This window comes from Artemia sp. Qi Xiang Cuo, chromosome 5 (genome assembly GCF_049724085.1).
Source record: "Artemia sp. Qi Xiang Cuo chromosome 5, ASM4972408v1, whole genome shotgun sequence".
In the NCBI taxonomy this organism is placed as follows: Eukaryota; Metazoa; Arthropoda; class Branchiopoda; order Anostraca; family Artemiidae; genus Artemia; species Artemia sp. Qi Xiang Cuo.
This window is the reverse complement of record NC_142798.1, coordinates 74,066,087-74,084,699: the sequence shown is the minus strand read 5'-3', so window position 1 is coordinate 74,084,699 and position 18,613 is coordinate 74,066,087. Positions and strand designations below refer to the sequence as shown.

At 38.0% G+C, this 18,613-nt stretch overlaps 1 protein-coding gene across 1 annotated transcript; it reads right to left on the bottom strand.

Annotated features, from left to right (window-relative positions):
- Positions 1-15,887: 15,887 nt before the first annotated feature.
- On the bottom strand, positions 15,888-17,408 carry LOC148952507 (uncharacterized). The gene has a single exon (XM_089089216.1). The coding sequence runs from the start codon at positions 17,406-17,408 to the stop codon at positions 15,888-15,890; it is 1,521 nt and encodes a 506-aa protein (XP_088945342.1).
- Between the last annotated feature and the right edge of the window lie 1,205 nt (positions 17,409-18,613).

Genomic DNA, 18,613 nt, shown 5'->3' with positions numbered 1-18,613 from the left:
TTCAGTAGTGTTTGGTTCTGGTTTAAATTGTCACAGTTACATTTTCTTGATTTTTCAAAGTTCATTTTGAATTTCTTTCGTTGAAATGCAAGAGTTGGAATATTTCAGTAGTGTTTGGTTCTGGTTTACCTTGTCACATTTACATTTTCATTATTTTTCAAAGTTCATTTAGAATTTCTTTCGTTGAAATGCAAGAGTTGGACTATTTCAGTGGTGTTTGGTTATTGTTTACATTATCACAGTTACATTTTCTTTATTTTTAAAAGATCATTTTGAATTTCTTTCGTTGAAAAGCAAGAGTTGGAATATTTCAGTAGTGTTTGCTTATGGTTTACCTTGTCACAGTTGCATTATCTTTATTTTTCAAAGTTAATTTGAATTTCTTTAGTTTAAATGCAAGAGTTGAAATATTTCAGTGGTGTTTGCTTATGGTTTACCTTGTCACAGTTGCATTTTCTTGATTTTTCAAAGTTCATTTGTATTTCTTTCGTTGAAATGCAAGAGTTGGAATATTTCAGTAGTGTTTGGTTATGGTTTAACTTGTCGCAGTTACATTTTCTTGATTTTTCAAACTTAATTTCGAATTTCTTTCGTTGAAATGCAATAGTTGGAATATTTCAGTGGTGTTTGGTTATGGTTAACCTTATCACAGATACATTATATTGATTTTCAAATTAATTTTGAATTTCTTTCATTTAAATGCATGAGTTGGAATATTTCACTAGTGTTTGGTTCTGGTTTACCTTGCCACATTTACACACATGTATACACATGTACACACATGTGCCTATCATGAGTGCTCATGATAAGTTAACCTAACCTTTTCAGGTGAGTATGGTTAGGTTAGACTCGATTAAGTTAGGTTAGATTAGGTTAGGTTAGGTTAGCCCATGTTCGCTTTACTTAGGTTAGGTGAGAGACATACAAAAAGTTAGGTGTATGATTAGGTTAGGTTAGATTAAGTTAGGTTAGGTTAAGTTAGGTTAGGCTAGGTTAGCCTACGTCCGCGCGCGTACGTAGGCTAACCTAGCCTAACCTAACTTAACCTAACCTTAACCGCCTTCAAAGGTAGAACGGACCAAGGGGACCTTGTCCCTGGGGGTCCATAATAGAAACTGGTGCACTCTCGTCTGGGGTCGTAAATACAGGCGGAGGAAGAAGGCTCCTCATATGTACACTCAACGGGGCCCACCGGCGTATGCACACGTCCCATGAGTTACAAACCTTCTCCCAGTAAATGATTAAATTGCATGGTGATGCAGAGCCCCATAGTGGGAAGATTCTCTATAGGAGGACAACTACGGCAGGGCGTAAGATCCCGATATTTGAACAACGGCCTCTGCAAAGGGCTGCCTCGACCCTTTTGGGGTACCCGCAAGACTGGGGACCTTGCGGTCAACTCTATTCTTACTTGAGGAGTGGCGCCATTCGAGGAAATTATAGCCTAGTAAACGACACAGCATTCGCACGGGATTCTGAATAATGGATAAATCTTCTGGGCTTGGTCTGTTTTGGTAGGCGTTTCGGGCTGAAAAACCTCTTTCTAGTTAATTTATCTACTATGGATTGCCTCTCCGTAGTAGCATAATATTTTTAGGCACGAATAAATAATGAGTTGGAGGTAATAGACTTGAGACTGTCTGTGCAGGATTTTTACTCTTGTTGATAGAAGAGCATCGCCAAGTGCTGAAAACCATGTTGTGACTAAGATGGACCCAGGATTGCACAAAGCCTCCATTCATACTGGAGGTCCCAGGGACTTCTAGCTGTCAATTTCTAAGCCGCTTAAGCGCTTCGGTGTATACTTGAGAATATGTGTTGGTCCCCGTCCAGTACTGGTACCCGGGATCATTGATTTTCCTGGGACCAAAATAGTTTCAATGATTTGGAGAACATGATAATTGGAACTTGGAATGTTACGACGTTAAAAAATAACAATCGTATCGACATTTTGACTAACGAATTCAGACAATTCGAACTGGACTTATTAGGAGTTTCAGAGATCCATATCCCAGGGGTAGGAAGCATGAAATTAGGTGATATAGAATTTGTTTACTCAGGCAGGAAGGATCTGGTCCATAGACAGGGAGTAGGGCTCATGATGAATAAGGATAGATTTAGATAGATAGATAGATTTATTTTCCATATATCAGTAAAATAATTACATAACAATCTACAAATCCCCACAAAGGCTCCATGGCCTGTAGGAGGGGGATTATGAAAAGATCAAATAAATATTAAACATTTGAACGCTTAAGATTTAAACAATATAAACATAAAATTAATATTTAAACATATAAACATAAGCATTTGAACTTTTAACATGTAAAGCATTTGCTTCATAAAAAAAAAGAAAAAAAAAGGAGAGTTCACTAAATAAGCTTTATCAGTGAATAACAACATCTAAAAAAATAAAAAATAACAATAAAAAAAAAAAAAAAAAAAAAAACAATTAAATGAAAAATAACTATTGACAGCAGGCAAAAGTAAAGAAAATTAATCACAAGAAAACAAATATTTTTTTACTAGTCTTTTGAAAGGGCCTAACGAATGGCATTCTCGAGCCAAATCGGGAAAGGTATTCCATGTCAAATGACACGCAACAAGAGGATTCAAATCGGATCTTATTGTTGGTGTATGGGAATTTGGATATTTAGAGAACTACGGAGTTGATAATTTGACTGATCAGAAACAAAAGAAGACGTAAATCTAAGGGACCTAGGAATCAACTAAATAAATGGAGCTGAAGAAAAGCGAAAGACGCACAGGAAAGAATATAAAGTTTTTTAATATCAAGTAACGGTTTAGTTGCCGAACGATTTACATCCTGGATAAGATTTATAGCTTTATCATAATTATTCGAAAGCGGTTGGAGAAAAGAAGGGAAAGTAGACATCCATATGACTGAACAATAGGAAATATAAGAATGAATTAAGCTATGAAATAGGATTCTTAGAATTAGTCCTGGAAAGATGTGTTTTAGTTTTCTTAGAATACCAAGGTTTCTGCATACCTTCATTTTAATCAAATCAATATGGTGTTTAAAAGATAAATTTTCATCTTGGAGGATACCCAGGAAACGGACATGGCCATCCTTTGGTCTACTAATAAAGCCTTTGGATATATGAATTTCAGATAATTGAGAACAAGCCTGGGATATACGAGAAAAAACTAAAAAACTAGTTTTAGAAACATTTAAGGCAAGAGAGTTAGCATCAAACTCTCAGTTAGCAATCAGGAAGCTACTAAGTCTTGTTTGGGATGGAAAGGTATTAATAAATAGAATACTAATCGCTCATTTTATGACTAAGAAGTTCAGGGTGTCAGCTATACTAGTATATGCCCCTGTAGAACCCACTAACGGAGATACTAGGGACTCAGATTAATTTTACTTACAGCTACAGGAGCAAATAGACAGGGTCCCAGGTAGAAACATAGTGTTTTTAATATGAGATTTTAACGCCCAGGTCGGTAAAAAATACGGATAGATGGTATCCTGACCTAGATAATTTGGGTGTAGGAAAAGAAAGCAGCAATGGCTACAGACTGTTTTAATTTTGTAGGTATAACAATCTAGTTATAACCAATACGGTGTTTGGTCATAAAATGACACATAAGATAACATGGTATTCACGTGATGGTAAGGCAGCAAACCTTATTATGTTATTGTAAACCGAAGACTGGCAGGATTAATACAAGGTACTAGGGTATAAAGGAGTGTTGTTTTTTATGTTAAAAGTAAAGATCACCATCTGGTAGTGTCTAGGGTTAATTTAAAGCTGAAATTTCGGAAGGGTAACTACCTCCCGGGAATTTATGATGTTGGTAGACTCCAGGATGTGAATTTGAGAGAATCTTTCCAGGAACAGTTGAATACTAAACTGTAAAGATTAAAATTTGACAATGTGGAAGATGGACAGAATAATTTTAGGAAAACAATTTATGAAGTTGCTGATGGTGTCTTAGGGAAGAAAGTTAGGACCGCAGCTAGGAATATTAGTGAAAAAACTTTATGTTTAATAGAGAGCAGAAGGGGCTTGTACAAGAAATATCTGAGTGATAGATCACATGAAAATAAAAGGAATGTAAAGAAGAGGAGAAAACATTAAAATATGAATTAAGGAGGTGTGAAGTCGAGGCCATGGATAAAATTTCCGAGGATCTGGAAGATGCAACTAGACGGCATAATAGTAAAATATTGTAATGTTAATAGATTGAGAGGGAGTAGTCAATCTGGACTTGTCCCAGTTAAAGATAGGAACGGATTTTGTCTTAAGAAACACAGGAAAGGCAATGGGAGACCACGAAATCAAATGGGGAAGAAAAACTCTCCTGGACTTAGATTATGCTGATGATTTAAGCATCCTAGATGAAAGTGTGAGCAAAATGAATAAACTTTTAGAGGTTTTACGAGTTCAGGGTGCTAGAATAGGTATGAAAATTAATGTTAAGAAAATTAAGTCGCTAAGGCTAGGAATAAGTGAAGATGAAAAGGTGACATTGGGTAACAAAAAGATTGATCAGGTGATCAGCTTCACTTACCTTGGTTGTACTTTTAGTAAAGACGGTGGGTGGAGTAATGATGTTAAAAGTAGAATAGCCAAGGCTCAATGTATTTTATTTTTCACAGTTAAAAAAAAAGTTTGGAAGAACTGGAAGATAAGTCTACGAACAAAGTTTAGAATACTGGAAGCTAAAGTGATGACAGTGGTCAAATATGGCTCTGAAGCATGGGCGCTCCGAAAAGCGGGTGAAAATTTACTAGATGTTTTCCAGAGAAATTGCCTACGGATTGTTCTGGGTACCCGGCTTATTTACCGTATTTCTAACAGTTGCCTGTACAAAAAGTATGGTTCAATCATGCTTTCGAGGGCTATAATGAGAGAAAGGTTAAGACGGCTAGGGCACGTTCTGCGGATTAAGGATGACAGATTGCCAAAGATTACCCTTTTCGGCCAACCATCTAGGGCTAAACAGAAAGCAGGTTGTCCGCGGTTGGTGTGGGAGGATGTCATAAAGAATGATTTAAAGGAAATGGAAACTTCCTGGGAGGGTGTAAAGAGGGAAGCTTTGTATATAGTGGGATGAAGGAGGAGCGTGCGTAGCTGTGTTGGCCTCAGGCGGCCTGGTGTTGCGGTGAGTTGTTAGTAGTAGTATGCTCTCATCGGCCTTTGTATACAAAATTCCAATGTGGAAAATAACAAATTTTCTGATATAGCCTACAATGCAACTTGTGGAACTAGAAACAATCAAACTACTTGGATTACTAATTTCCTACATAATTCGTCTAATTACTCAAATTTCTTATAATTCATTCTATTAATCCAGTGGATATAAAGCCTTTTACTCTAGAAAGGAGAGGAGACGTGAAGATGGAATTACCCTAACTGTAAGCGAATCTGCTAAGAAATCGATGTTTGAGTTCATACCGAAAAATAAAAGAGTGCTAAAAGCTCGTTTTGCTAGCTCTCAGTCCAAACTGACAATCATAGTCTCATCATGGAAGAGAAAGTAATCTATCATCCCCCTACTTAAAGCGAAAGACGGGAAACTGTTCACAAGTAGGGAAAACGTATCGAAAGGTGGCGGGCACACTTCCAAGAATTGCTGAGACCGGGAATTACTAGCAGTAGAAACCAATACCCCATAAACTCACCCAACCCGTCAGAAAACCATTCTTATGAAATGTGTCTACGGGCCCACCTACTAGAAGAAGTAGTCCACTGCTAAACTGCTAAAAAACCACGATGGATATAAAGCCTTGTACTCTAGAAAGGAGAGGAGACGTTAAGATGGAATTGCCCTAACTGTAAGCGAATCTGCTAAGAAATCGATGTTTGAGTTCATACCGAAAAATAAAAGAGTGCTAAAAGCTCGATTTGCTAGCTCTCAGTCCAAACTGACAATCATAGTCTCATCGGCCAAATATGGCCAATGAGATGGAAAAAACCGCCTCACGAAGATACAAGAAAACTTTACCAGATTCTTGGAGAATGTACCGGGAAGAGAAAGTAATCTATCATCCCCCTACTTAAAGCGAAAGACGGGAAACTGTTCACAAGTAGGGAAAACGTATCGAAAGGTTGCTGGCACACTTCCAAGAATTGCTGAGACCAAGAATTACTAGCAGCAGAAACCAATACCCCATTAAGTCACCTAACCCGTCTGAAAACCATTCTTATGAAAATGTGTCTACGGACCCACGTACTAGAGAGAAAGTAGTCCAGGCAATCAAACAGCTAAAAAACTACAAAAGTCCTGGAATAGATGGTATCCCTGCTGAGCTACTGAAATCTCTGCCTGAGTCCGCCGCAGATGAGCTCCGTGAACTCGTTACGGATGTATGAGACAACGAATATATTCCCAATGAGTGGAAGACATCGATAATTGTCCCTATCTTCGAAAAAGGAGACCTAATAGAATGTAAAAATTACCGAAGCATATCCATCATCCCGATTGATGCAAAGATGTTCGCAATTATACTTCTAAATAGGTTCCGAGACACTAGAAATTCCCAAACGTGACCCAACCAAGCAAAATTTACACTAGGCACTGGCTGCGATGATTAGATCTTTAGCTAACGACAGTTCCTAGAACATCGCTCCAAACACCACTAGGAGACAATCCAAATCTTCATCGATTTCATCACGGCCTTTGACTCGGTCCATCGGGACGTCATATGGGTCGCAATGAGAGAGGACGGGGTCGCTGAAAAGATCATCAGACTGTTGAAGGCATACTACGATGGAAACAAGGCCCAAGTTAGAGCTGATAGGGAGCTTTCAGGTCTTGTCCTGATTGAGGAGGGGGTACGTCAAGGATGTGTTCTGTAACCGAATTTATTCAACTTCGTCATTGATTGGATTCTCGTGGGCCTCGACAAGTATAAAGGCGTGGAAGTGAGCCCGTCCTTCACGGATCTTGATTACACTGATGAACTGGACATACTTGCTGAGTCTGTTACAGATGCACAGGCCATGATTAATGAAGTAGCAAGCAGAATACTTTTGACTGGCCTCCAAATAAGTCTACCGAAGACGAAAACGATCTGGACAGCTGGGATGGATGACACCCCTGTGACCCTAAATGGTAGTCAAATCGAGGACGTTCAGTCATTCAAATACTTTGGGTCAATGATAAATGCAATTGGAGAATCATCAGAGGAGATCCGGAATCGCATATCCTCAGCATGGAACGTCTTTCTGCAGTTAGAGAACTCACTTTGGAAGCGTAGCGAAATCTCCACGCACAAAGCTCCGAGTTGACGAAGCCATGGTACTATCTGTTGTTCTCTATGGGTTTTAAACTTGGTCACTGAAAGCAGCGGAAGCGTCAAACTTGGACGTATTCCATCAAAAATACCTGCGATATATACTAGGCATTCCCCTCTCAGACAGGGTCTTGAACGAGGAGGTCAGAAGAAGAGGCAGAGATCGCCCACTTGTCTCTGATTTCGTCAAAATAAGGCGTCTGAGGTGGTTTGGCCACACCATGCGGAGATCAGAAGAGCATATTACCAAATAATGCCTCAAATGCCTTCCACTACCAGCATGGAAGAAGAAAATAAGACAAGAGAAAACATGGATTCCGACAGTCAAGGCTGACCTTGAGCCTATTGGGGGTTTCCAAAAATTTGGGCGACGCTGGGATCGTCACTAGCTTGAAATTAAGGAGCCTGCCACCCTCGAGCGAAATCTCTGGAAAGGAACATGTTGTCGTCTGCTGGGCGCCACGATGAGCCTGGATGCGGCTTGAACGTGCAACAAGTACAAAGTAAGTAAGTACATAGCTGCTTATGCCCTGACAAATGAGGCTGAAGGACCAACGAAAAATATGTTCTGTTTTTAATTAAACGATCTTGTCACCTGAATACCTGAACATTATATTCTCGTTTTATGCAGTGATTTTCTTGCCAAAGTTGGCGGTGACTGTTATTATGCACCAAAAGTGATTGGCCAGCATGGTCTTGGTTTACTGAATGTTAATGGAGTGCATTTAATTGACCTTTGCGCTAGTCGTAGCCTAATTATTGGTGTATCTTGGTTCCTGCATCATGATAAATACAATTATATATGGATGTCACCTGATGGGACTACACGGGGTCAGATTGGCCACGTTCTTTTCAAAAAGTGGCATAGACGCTGTCTAAAAAATGTCAAACTTTTCGTGGGGCCGATTGGTACTCTCACCACCAACTAGTGATTGCTATTTGTAAATTAAAGCTAAAGACTGTTGCCAACCACAAACAGACTATGAAAGTGTTTGAGGTTCAAAAGCTCCATGATAAACAAATGGGGCAAGCTTATTGTGCTGCCCTATCTATTAAATTTAAAAAACCTTTTGTCAATTGAAAAGAAGTGGAGCATACTTTGGATTCTACAAGAGGAGCCGTGGAAGTCAGCTGGTTATGCGAAAAAGAAAAGGGAGGAGTGGATCAGTGACGGCTCCTGAAAACTCATGCAAGAGACGAAACAAATTAAGATCCAGCTGGAATGCTACAATAATAATGTCAACCCACAATATAAAGACCAACTAAAGCCCTAATATAAAGAAACCCAAAAAGCTGTAAAGTGGTCTGCAAGGAACCACAGACGTTGCTTCTTGGAAACAAAGGCAGGCGAAGCTGAAGCAGCTGCCATTAAAGAGGAGAGTAGAACAGTGTACCAAACCACAAGGGAGATTTCTGGCAATTTTCGAAAGCCTGCACGTACTGTTGAAAGTAAAATGGAACTTTTTACGAGGAAAGAAGATATTGAAAAAAAGATGGAGAGAATAATTCAGCGAAGTACCAAAATTTTCTCCCCCTATAAATCTTAAAGAGCCTCCGTCTGGATTACCACTCTTTGAACTGGATATCAACATTGAGTCCATTAGTCTGCTGGAAGTCAAAATCGACTTACGAAACCTGAAGAATGGCAAAGCTGCCAGAGTTGACGGCCTACAGCCTGAATTATTAAAATACGGCGCCGCGGTCTCGGCAAATTCTCTAACACGAAATTTTGAATCTGATTTGGGAAACTGACAGTGTCATCACTGACTGGAAGAATGGGGTTATTGTTAAATTTTTTAAGAAAGGTCGAACTGTTGATTGCTATTATGGCGAGGTGTCACCTTACAGTCCCTAAGAAGCAAAGTCTTTTGCCACATACTCCTAAATCGTATTCAGTCGAGAATCAACAAGATCTTGAGAGATGAACAACGCGGCTTTCAACCAAACACATCTTGTGCTGATCTAATATTCAGTCTAAGGATAGTAATTGAAGAATCAAATGAATGCAGACTGAAATATTAATATCATTTATTGACTTTCTAAAGGCTTTCGATTCTGTACATATAGAATCTTTATGGAGAATATTGCGGCACTATGGGCTTCCTGACAAGATTATTAGTATAATTGTTAAAAACTACGCACTATTTTTTTCAACTCATCAAACGAAGAACAAAGACCCTGTACATTAAGCTGAAGCACAGAGAAACTACCATCTCGTTTGGATACTCGATCTAAATCCGATGCATACTTGGTGCTAACTGAAAAATGGGGATTTGATGGTGATTTATTAGACTAACCTACTGAATTATTCATCAAGCTAAGAAAATCTATTGGGTTATTTTCAAATTGAAGCAGTCGCTTACCCAGGGAGGAGATGTCACCCGAACTAGAGTCAAACAAATTAAAATTCAAAGAAATCAAGGAGGCACACTTGTGCCTCTATAAAGAGGCGACCCACCACAATGTTAAGCGATTTCAGGTCCTAGAGGTCGCAGAGAGACGGCAGTAATTGCATTTTGTAGCCCAAGCTCAAACTAAGAAACTTGCAAAATTTCATCCTCCTCCGACTTTATCTTCATGGGGTAAACTGGGTCGGAAGTTTCAACCCTCTCACCACAACCCCCCTTTAACGTTGTCCGATTGGGCTGAAATTTAGAGGTTGAGCTTTCCTAGGGCCCGGGAGCTTATCCCCAAAATTTCAGCTCAATCCGATCACTCCTTCCCTGTTTTCAAAAAAAAACAAATATAGCCACTTAAAATTCATCATTTCTTTTTTTTTCTTAGCCACTCCCACAAGCCACAGTTGGCAACGGATCCGGGTGAATGAGGACTCATTCGAAGCAGAATTCAACCTGTGAGGGCCTTTTGATATTTTCAGACCGAAAAAATTATCCCCGAATTCACATTTACGAAAAACCTCGATTTCCTATAAGAGCCCATGTTAATTTTTCCCACCACAGCCCCCCTTTAACGTTGTATGATAGTGCTGAAATTTAAATGATAAGCTTTCTTGCGGCCTGGAAGCTTATCCTCGAAATTTCAGCTGAATCTGATTACTCATTCCCTGTTTTCCAAAAACCAAATATCAAGTTTTGTGGGAATTTGCCTGCGTCGAAAATAGATTCCATTTACTAAAAAACGATTACAATTGTGTCTCTTTAGTCCAGCGGTTGATACTCCAGACTGTCAGGCGGAAATCCCGGGTTCGATTCATCGTCAGAGCAAAGTTTTTATATACTGAATTTAAACTTAAAAAAAGAAACTCAGTTTCTTTTTTAAAAAAGCCTTAACACAAGAATGTTCAAGAGCGGGGGGTTTGGGGGGTGACAGCCCCCCAACTTTAACTCCTGACACGATCAGCTAACAGTTAGTCAAGCAATAATAAGTAATAAACTGTACAAAAACGTGCAGAAATTATTTGAAAAAAACTACGTTTTCTAAAGAGTTAAAGAGGCTGAGTTACAAGGTCGAACCTTAAAACGTACAGGGATTAGGAGGCCCAAAGTTGGGGTGCTGCCGCCCCCCAAACTCCCCGCTTTCACAGCCTTTAAATAAAAAAAAAGTTTTTTAAACTGAAAGTAAGGAGCGACATTAAATCTTAAAACGAACAGAAATTATTCCGTATATGAAAGGGGCTGTGCCCTCCTCAACGCCTCGCTCTTTACGCTAAAGTTTGACTTTCTCACAACTCTTTTTTTTAAACAATAAAAACTTTAGCGTAAAGAGCAAGGCGTTGAGGAGGGCACAGCCCCTTTCATATACGGAATAATTTCTTTTCGTTTTAAGATTTAATGTCGCTCCTTACTTTCAGTTTAAAAAACTTCTTTTTTTATTTAAAGGCTGCGAAAGCGGGGGTTTGGGGGCGGCAGCCCCCAACTGTGCCTCCTAATCCCTGTACGTTTTAAGGTTCGACCTTGTAACTCAGCCTCTTTAACTCTTTAGAAAACGTAGTTTTTTTTTCAAATAATAAACTAATAAAGCCAAAACAATTGAACCTGAAATAAGGATTAGTGGAGAGGAAAAAAAAATACAAACAAACACCAAAAATACATAAAAAAAAGCAGGGACACAAAGGGACAAAAAAAAAGAAAATTAAGTAGAGAGAGAAGAATAAAAAAAAGAAGAAAAAACGAAAACAAAAAACAAACAAACAAATCATAACTTCTAATACTAAACGCAATCAGCAATAGACCTTATTTTCTTTATTGCTGACCCTACTCTAGGCTTTGCCAATATCTGACCCTAATCTGACCATGCATTATGCTGACCGTACTTGTCTTTAGCCGCATTCAAAATGTCCCGGCGACGCTTTGTTAGGGACTCCGATATACAAATACCAGTAGATGCAAGTCTAGCTTTTGCTTTAAACACTTTTCGGGCTATATCTTTGCTATAAAATTTAACTATGATCGGATCAACTGCGGAAGAACGGTCTTCATTCTACGGGGTCTGGTTATTCAGGCGGAGACAGTACACATTGATCAGAACAGAAGGCGAGAGTTCAGTCAGAGACATTTTGCTGTTCAGAATTTGAAGTATTGCCGTGCGACTTTCCACATTGGGTAACTGTTTGGCCCCATGAAACACAAGGCTGTCGAATAGGGACTCCTGATCAAAATAACCCAGCTTTGTTGCAATTCGAATAATTCTGTCCTCGAGGTCCTCAATTTGAGTTCTCAGACCCTTTAAAGCCTGCTCAGTTTTTGCAAACTTCGGATTATAACTCAAGTGTGATTGCATCATAAATCTGGCTGATTATTAGTTCAGCAGGCTCTTTCATTGACTTTGCATCATTAAATTAGTTTTCAGCCACTTTCTGCGTTATATTTTCAAGCAAATCACTTTTTGTCTTCTCTAGCTGGGCTTCAGTAGCAACTAATTGCTCATAAATTGGGCAACGCTGGAAGAAACCAAGGTGGACCCTACTTTACCTCTAGCTTTCAGGGCTAAAAATGTCTTCAAAAGAATCTGGTAAATTTCAGGAGTATTTGCAAGCTCAGCAAATGCATCTTTAACAGTATGCGTGGATGAGTCAGTCGTTTTAGGGTTATATTTTGGAAGATTCGTAACAATGTGCCTGAATTTATCGTGACTTCTCTAGCAAAAAAGATGTATATAGGCTTCTCTTTTGAGTCCTTATCCGGCTGAATAACTTTTACCGGCAAAAGAGGATAGTTCTTGAATTTAACCAACGCAGAATCAGACTGCTTGAAAAGCTACATAATTATTAAAAATCTGATTGGAAGAAGCCGATAAACAAGACAAAAAGACTTATCTTCGAGTGAGGGTCGAGTCTCACTAATGTATCCGAGGGGATTTCAAATCCAACCTGTGTGAAGTCGGCCCACCTGCTTTTCCCGCACGGCCCTGAACAGTGCGCGTTATCGCACAGGCCCTAAAACTGCCAATTTTACTCTAAAATAGTCCTTCGAAATAAGATAATCCTATATAATACAGTCAATAATAATCCAAAAATCCAAATTATCAGCTATCTGTACAATAAACAGCTTATCCAAATGATTTATTTTGATGCACTTGAATATTGTCACATGATAATTCGAACTTAAAACGAACAAAAATTGCTATAAATGAATAAATGAAGTCCAAAATGAAAATTGAAATGGAAAATCATAATTCATTTTATAATACATTTTAACATAATATAAAAAGTATGTAAAATATAATATGACATAATGAGACTCGCAATAAATAAATAAAAAATAACAAAAACAAATTAATAGCTATGAACCAAATTATGTATACTTTTCAGGTGGTAAAATGCAGAAGATGATTAACAGTTACAAATCAAAAGAAGGAACACCAAAATCTAAGTTAATGTCATGATCTAAGTCATGTCAAGAAATGTCAACTGTCAATGTAAAAAAATGTCAATTATCAATTTTGAGTCAGGATAATTTTTTTTTTCAAATTATGAATGGGTTGAAAATCCGTAAATTGAAGGCCACATCAAAATTTCATAAACATCTCCTAGTTTGCTAAGTGAGAAACATGAAAGAAGATTACTCTTTAGATTAGTTTCTCGGAGTAGAGGATAATTTTCAGATCAAGACATCACGTTTGTAATTAAGTTCTTTGCTTTCTTTGGAAAAAGCTATTTTTTTGTATCGAAGTTGAAGATTTCTAAGCCCCTGTACCTAGACACAGAGCAGGGGGAAGTGGGACTCCTGATATTTGTAACCCCCACCCCCTATCGAAAAACCAACTTCATGGTTCAGCTGATCTAAACATCCTATGATCGAACTACCATTCTTTGCCCAAGAAGGTCAAGACCAAGAGGCCAAAAAAGAAGGTTTCTGATCATTATTAACTTAGGCGTTTATTTATATAAAACTATATATATATATATATATATATATATATATATATATATATATATATATATATATATATATATATATATATATATATATATATATATATATATATATATATATATATATATATATATATATATATCTATATATATAAAACTCGGTAACTTCTTTTAGAAAGGTGATATTTATTTTTAATGTACTATATGAAGAATAAAGAAGACAATTCCTAAGCCCCCGTACCAACAATCAGGTTCAGGCTCTTTTATTTACAAACTAAATACAACTACAATATGGGTATGCCTGGCTGAGAGTCTAGCTCGTATTACCAGGCTACCAATAACAAATAAAAAAAAACAAAAAAAACATAATATATAACTGTATTTGTACACAGTCACGCCCTTTTGTAAATAAATAAAAAAGAAAGAAAAATGCATGAGTTACCAAGCATCACCCCAAGCCAGCAGCCAAATGGAGAACAAACTAAAACAAAACACCAAAAATAGTGAAGTGAAGCCTTGGGGAAATCCCACCAAGAGAATGTGCCAGCGGGAAGACCATAACTGAATTAAAAAAAGAAAACAAATAAATAAAATTATCAAAGGGTTAGTAAAAGAGTTTTTAAATTCCCCCGCAGTGTACCAACAGAAAGACCAAAATTAAGACCCGACCCATGCAAATTCCAAAGTTTGGTTATGCAGTGCCTGGGTGAGAACCTTGATCTCTCAGTGCAAGCTCGGGGTTCGACACACTGAGAAGATCCCCTCGTTCCATAATCATGCTCGCATTGGTTAAATAGATCCATAGCATAAAAATTTTTCGGTAGAATTTTAGCAAAATGCTTAACACAAAACATCAATCCATGAAAAGATAATAATAATTCCACTGGTAATACATTAAGGAAAGAATATTTACTTTTATTTGGCAATTTTGATGGTAGGGATATTGGGGAGGGAATGAAAGTTTTCAGGATACGCAGTGCTTAATTTTGCTGCCTTTGAAGTGGTTTTATATGAGTTTTAAATGTATTCAGAAAAATCAAGGGACAATAACTCAGATAAGAATAGATTAGGGAAAAATATACCAATCTCATTGCATAACAAGGTAGAATAAATCTAAATTGCTACAATATGCCAACATTCTTTCCGAACTTCATCCGTAATTCAGCAATGCATTTCTTCCAACTCATATTTTGATCAGCTAGAACACCTAAATATCTCATAGTAGATACACGCTCTAAATAAGTAGCTTCATCAATGGATAGTCTACTAAGTTCAGGTAAAGAATGGTCAGTACGAGAGAAAATCATGAACTTGGTTTTTGACATGTTAACAGATAATTTATTTGCACTAAACCAAGTTTCTATCCTCTCGAAAGCTGCCAAAATATTTTTCTTAAGCGAAATTACATCAGCACCGCACACTGTTCAGGCCACATCATCAGCGAATAGGACATTTAGCCTGAGATCTTCCTGTTGATGTTGTTTACATAAAATGCCGCAATATTCCAATATTCCTTCCCAACTTCATCCGCAATTTAGCAATGTGTTCCTTCCAACTCATATTCTGATCAACTAGCACACCTAAATATCTCATAGTAGATACAGGCTATAAATAAGTAGATTCATCAATGGGTAGTCTACTAAGTTCAGGTAAAGACTGGTCAGTACGAGAGAAAATCATGAACTTGGTTTTTGACATGTTAACAGATAATTTATTTGCACTAAACCAAGTTTCTATCCTCTCGAAAGCTGCCAAAATATTTTTCTTAAGCGAAATTTCATCAGCACCGCACACTGTTCAGGCCATATCATCAGCGAATAGGACATTTAGCCTGAGATCTTCCTGTTGATGTTGTTTACATAAATAAGAAAGAGTAGAGGTCCAAGTATGGACCCTTGAGGAACGCCGACTTGACCAGTGATACCAAGGAGGGAAAAGGTAGCATTTCCGCCATCCACAAACTGACTGCGCCCAATTAAATATGATTCAATCAGAAAATTTACAGGTCCGTGTATACCGTAATTTTCCAGTTTACGAAGCACAATTGTGTGACAAATAGTATAGAACGCTTTTTTATATCTATAAATATAGTAGCCGGAATTTATTTTTTATCCAAAGTGTCGTGTATAAGCTGTGTGAGCGTCAGAATTGCATGTTCAGAGCTATGACTCTTCCTAAACCCAAACTGAAGGTCATTAAAACATCCCCTCTTACCAAAAAACTTCACTATGCGGTTGTAAAGACATCGTTCAATTACTTTTGCGAATGAACATAGGATCGCGATTAGCCTGTAGTTTGTTGGATTTTCACGTCATCACCCTTATGCAAGGCTAAAACACGTACAGACTTTAAGCAAGTTGGGAAACATCCGTTTAAAAAACATAAGTTGATGATATGAACCAAAAATTCTGTAACATCAGGCATTATCCGTTTTAATAGGCTTGTCGACGAGCCATCCATACCTTCCGACGACCCATTCTTCAGTTGGTATATACTCTGCAGAAATTCCTCCGCTGACACCGGCGTTAGGAAAAGAGAGCTATCCGATGGAGGTGGCATGGAAGTAAAATATGCTGAATCGGGTAAGCGTGGAGTTCGTGCCTCAAGCGATGTTACGTGACCAATATTTGCGAAGTGCTCATTTAGGGCACCAACAACATTTTGCTTTCCTTTAACAATTTTCTTGTCTTTTGGTGATACTTCCGGAATGTTTTTCATTTTCTTTTTCCCAAGGCATTCATTAATAATCAACCAAGTCTTTTTTGGGGATCCTTCAGCATTTTGAAATTCACGAAGATAGTACGACTGCTTCGCTTGTCGCAGTAACTTTGTTAGACAATTTCTGTACTGCCGAAATTTGGCCTGATTTTCATGTGTAGGATCTGCCATGAATTTTCTGAAGAGGTTATTTTTGGTATGGATAGAGGACAGAACAGCTGTAATCCATGGTTTTTTTGGTTTAATATAACGCCTAGCTTGCCGGCTTGATAAAAAACATGCCTTATTAAGTACTATTTCGAACTGGTGGATGAAGTACTCAGTAGCTTTGTCCACGTCGTCACATTCTAAGCAGGGAGACCCGTCGACTAGGGACAGTAAACTTTTCAGTTTATCAATTGAAGCAGCGTCCAATCTTCTTGACCTCAGAGAAGAGGGTTTAGGGGAGGGACCCGTTTGAAGGTCGCACAGGATCATAAAATGGTCAGAAGTATCTTCAACTATAACGTTACAACCCAGTGTCTCGAAATTTGTGAAAATATTGTCAATTAATGACGCTGACGACTCCGTGATTCTCGTCGGGATCCGACATGTTGGAAGTAAACCCGCGGACCTACAAATCGTTACAAAGTCAACGGCAACATTATTCAAAAGCATTGAATTCACATCCCTATGTACATTACTAATATCAATATTAAAGTCACCCAACATCATTAACTTACATTTTCTTTGGGTCTTCAGCGAGTTAACTTCATCGAACTTTTCTACAAATTGTTTAGCAGCCAAACTCGGCGGCCTATATAGGGCGCAACATAACACTTTCGAAGGACTTAGATCTAGCTCAATAGCAAAAAATTCAAATGACATGTCTTCATAAAGGTAATCATAATCATTCACTTCTCTTACAGGTATACTATCATTTACAAAAAAAGCCAACCCTCCTCTCTGTCTACCTATTCTATTTTTAAATAACGACTTATACCCATTTATATGAGCTAGCTCAGAAGATTGCTTATGTTTCACTTGCACCAAAAACATCAATCTTATGGTCAGGAAGCAAAAATGAAATGTTTCTAAACTACTCATAAGTCCACACAATTTAAAAAAGCTGTTCTCAGACACTTCTTTGTTGGTTTACTCATAATTATTCCAGGAGAAAGGTATTTGTTCGTGGGTAAATTATTAATAAAATAACCATAAGTATTTTCATCCTCTCTATCAATACATGAGAGAACTTGTGATAAATTCAAGGGTCTCCCCTCCAACTCACTCAATCTATCGCGAGTTCCACCACAGCCACCACCATTCAAATTAGAAAAAAAATTTCTCACCCGTATTCTCCACTTGGCGGTGGGCCGGGATGACGCAGTGGAAAAAAAGTCAAACCTTTTTGAAGTTTCAAACGCTGACAGTGCGGCAGTACGTTCTTGTAGAATTTCTGCAACAAAAGATATACGGCAAGAAAACTGAACCAATTTTAATGAATTTAAACCTAGGAGCTCATAGATAGATGAGCAGGGGTTTAGAAATAAGCGAAAAATACGGAAAAAAAGAAAGCATATAGGAACGAAAAGAGAAAAAAGAAAGGAAACAAAAATAAAGAAGAACACAGACAACGAGATAAATACACTTCTTTTTAAGCAGGACACTTGGCGCTTGCCAAGACAACATGATGACTTCTCCTACAGCCTTAAGTTTTGTTTCTCTGAACATTAATGGTACTAAAGATAAGGATCTGCAAATTGACGAGCTGCTAAATTTTGATGTTGTATTCCTACAGGAGCATCTACTTTCCAAAGTTAATACGAACAGTTTAAGGCGGTCTGCTACACATGATATATTTATTCGAGAAGCAAAAAAGACCCGCGGTCGCCCTTCCGGCGGCACCGCTATCTTCATTCGGTCGGGATATCAGCCTATGCAAATTTATTCTGATGCTAATATTCTAGCAATCCAGTGTAATAACATGGCTTTTGTAAATGTGTATCTCCCATGCAATCATCGAAACACTCAGTCATTTACTGCTTTTGCTAAAGCTTGCCATAAACTGAAATCTCTTTTCATAAAATTTGCAGATAAAAATGTTGATTGGATCTTAGCCGGGGATATGAATACTGACATATTGACCTCATCTGATCGATCTGAACTCCTACTAGATTCTCTGCCAAGTGTCTATCATGTCGCTGTTAAGAACCTGGCTTATACTTACATTCATAATGGAGGCTCCGTTAAATCTAACCTCGACCATATTATTGTGTCTAAGTCCGGTCTAATTAAATCCGAGGTGTTTG

Bases quoted from the DNA above. Each gene is read 5' to 3' on its own strand.
- LOC148952507 (XM_089089216.1), bottom strand. From the start codon at position 17,408: ATGAGTAGTTTAGAAACATTTCATTTTTGCTTCCTGACCATAAGATTG.